This window comes from Nicotiana tabacum, chromosome 14 (assembly GCF_000715075.1).
Source record: "Nicotiana tabacum cultivar K326 chromosome 14, ASM71507v2, whole genome shotgun sequence".
NCBI lineage: Eukaryota > Viridiplantae > Streptophyta > Magnoliopsida > Solanales > Solanaceae > Nicotiana > Nicotiana tabacum.
In genome coordinates, this window is record NC_134093.1 from 68316055 (window position 1) to 68318974 (window position 2920).

General features: G+C 37.6%; 1 protein-coding gene across 1 annotated transcript; it reads left to right on the forward strand.

Moving 5' to 3' along the window:
• The first annotated feature begins 671 nt into the window (after positions 1-671).
• Positions 672-1382, forward strand: LOC142168975 (uncharacterized). Its single transcript, XM_075230162.1, has one exon. The coding sequence runs from the start codon at positions 672-674 to the stop codon at positions 1380-1382; it is 711 nt and encodes a 236-aa protein (XP_075086263.1).
• Positions 1383-2920: the final 1538 nt, after the last annotated feature.

Genomic DNA, 2920 nt, shown 5'->3' on the forward strand with positions numbered 1-2920 from the left:
AGGATCGTTGTGTAAGAAGATATGTTTGCATAAGTGATAGACAAGAGTCACAAGATTTGTGGAGTCCTTGGAACTGTAGGAATCCTATCAAATAAGGAGTTGACTATGCATAGGACTCTTAAAAGATCTAGGAGCCCAGTGAACTTAAATACTTTCCTGATGGACTGAGGACAATTATCCTTTTGCACGTCAACTATGGAACTACATTTTCAACAGTCAAGTCGATTACTAGTTTTAGTGTTCTTATTGAGTTAGTTAGTGAATGTGTATTAGGAAATCGAGTTGTAATCAAGGTGTCATACATAATGTGTGAGTTGAAGTAATTGTTTGAATTTGCAATTTAGAGTAACTTGTAAGTCAAATAGTTGAAGTAGGAGAACGGTGTGTGTATTGATTTATAGGTCTTGTAATCAATACATTTGGCTCATTTATTTTAGTGAAGTTGAAGTTAAAATCCTACGTGGTAGGTCGTTGTTTTTGCACCTTTGAGCCAAGCGATTTTCCATGTAAAAATTGCTATCTTTGCTTTTACTGTTTATATCATTTACGTCTAAGGAGTAAGGTAAAGAACCAAGTTCTTTTGTAATTTAGGAAGGCACTCAAATTAACAATTGGTTTCAGAGCAGGTTCTCTCACACGTGGTTAACATCTAGAGAGATATTGGAAGAAAAATGAGTGCCCCACCTGGGATTAACGAAGGACAGTCAACTAGTAGACCACCTCTGTTCAACGGAAAATACTACAGTTGGTGGAAAGCAAAAATGGAGGATTTTCTGACGGTTGAAGACTATGAACTATGGAAAATAGTGAATCGAGTACCACTAACTCCCACCAAACAAAATGGGCAAAATAAAACTATTCCCAAAGACCCCTCTGAATTCGTGGCAACAGATTTTAAAATGATGGAGAAGAATGCAAAGGCCAAGAAGATCCTCATCTGTGGACTTGGTCCTGATGAGTACAACAGGATATCTGCATACTCTAATGCAAAGGAGATCTGTGATGCACTTCAAACTGCTGATGAAGGAATAAATCAAGTGAAGAGATCAAGGATTGAATTGCTTATGAGGAACTATGAGCTCTTCTCCATGAAGGAGTCTGAACCCATCCAGGTGATGATGACCAGGTTTACCATAATAAAAAATGAACTGAAATCATTTGGAAAAGTATTCACTTCTGAAGAGTTGGTTAGCAAGGTTCTAAGGATTCTCCCAGCTTCATGGGAATCAAAAGTCACAGCCATCCACGAAGCAAAGGAGTTGGATAAGATTTCACTAGATGAGCTGACTGAAAACTTAAAGACTCATGAGATGAGAAAGCTGGAACTGCGGAAGGATGAACCAAAGAGGGATAAGGCCTTGGTTCTTAAGGCATCCAGATAAGATGAGCCTGACAATGATGAGCTCGACCTAACAATGTTTGCTAAGTTCAAGAGGTTCATGAATAATTTCAAAAATGCATCGGCAAACCTAAGTAGATTGACAAAGCTTAATACAATGGGTGCTACAAGTACAACAAGCTAGACCACATGGTCAAAGACAGCCCAATGTGGGAAATTTAATGGAAGAAAGAAAGAGCTGAAAAAGAGAAAAGGCAAAAAATGAAAGAGAAGAGCCTAAACCAAGGCAAAATCCTAGGCAAAGGATTCATTGAAGCCATGAAACAAGCTTTTCTAGCAGCATATGAGGACATGGAAAGTGATAAAGAGGAAAAGAATGAGGACGAGGCTATAAGTATTTATGCTGTGATAGATGCACACCAGGCAGTGTAGACTGATCCCCCCCGTACAGCTAGGAATACACATTGGAAGACCTCCTCTGTTTGATGGACATCACTATGATGAATGGAAGATGCGTATAGAAACGTTCCTCTAGGCCACTGATTTTGACCTATGGATAATTATCAATCATGGACCAATTATACCTACCAAAGTGGATAGTAAATAAAACAAAAATATCAAGAGAGAGGAGGATTATCATGCTAAGGATCGTCAGATGATCCAAAAAAATGCTAAGGTAAAGAATCTGCTCTATAAAAGTTTACCAAGGAGTGTTCTCTACAAGGTGTCCTCTTGCATATTTGCTCATGATATATGGGGACATTGGAGGCTGATTTTGGAAATAAAAATATTGAAGTTTCTCTAATGGCAATTGAAAAAAGCCAAACAGAAGATGAAGTGATAGGGATGATGGCCATGAGCGACTCAGAGGCTGAAGATGAAACAAACCAGGTAAGTATTTCTAACTTGAAAGAAAATATCCATGTTATGTCTAAAAAATAGCTAATGGCCATAATAGTGACCATGATGAGTGAGATGGATAGGTTGAGTGCTGAAAATAATCAGTTAATAAGCAACCTTTCATGTGTTAAGCCTGACCTCAAAAAACTTGAATATGACAAAGCTGATCTAGAAGGACAAGTCAAAGATATTAAGAACCAGGTTCTTGAGCTCACTTCTAAAAATGAGCAGCAACTTGATGCACATGGCAAGGGAATAATGAGTGATCTACAAAATAATCTTGAAATGAAATTAAAAGAGCTTAAAGATAGTGTTTGTGATGCTGACTATAGGAATAAAGTATTACAAGAAAATCTTGAAAAGGCAAAGTATGAACTATCTAGACTAAGAGAGCGGCATAGATCCTCAGATGCACTAAATTGGCTAAATAAAAATTGCAGCACTAACAAATCAGGAATTGACTATAGAAAACCTGTGCCCAGGTTTGATCACAAGTATGTAGGAATTTATGATAATAAGATGTGCACTCAACTGTGGGAAGGTAGGACACTTAAGAAATACTTGCCCTGCTTTAATTCATGCTCAGTTTAAGAACACCTTTGGGATATTGAAACACGTAGAGAAGGAAGAAGAACCCATAGTCAATTTCTTTGTCCAAACTAAGTGGATTAAGATCAATAA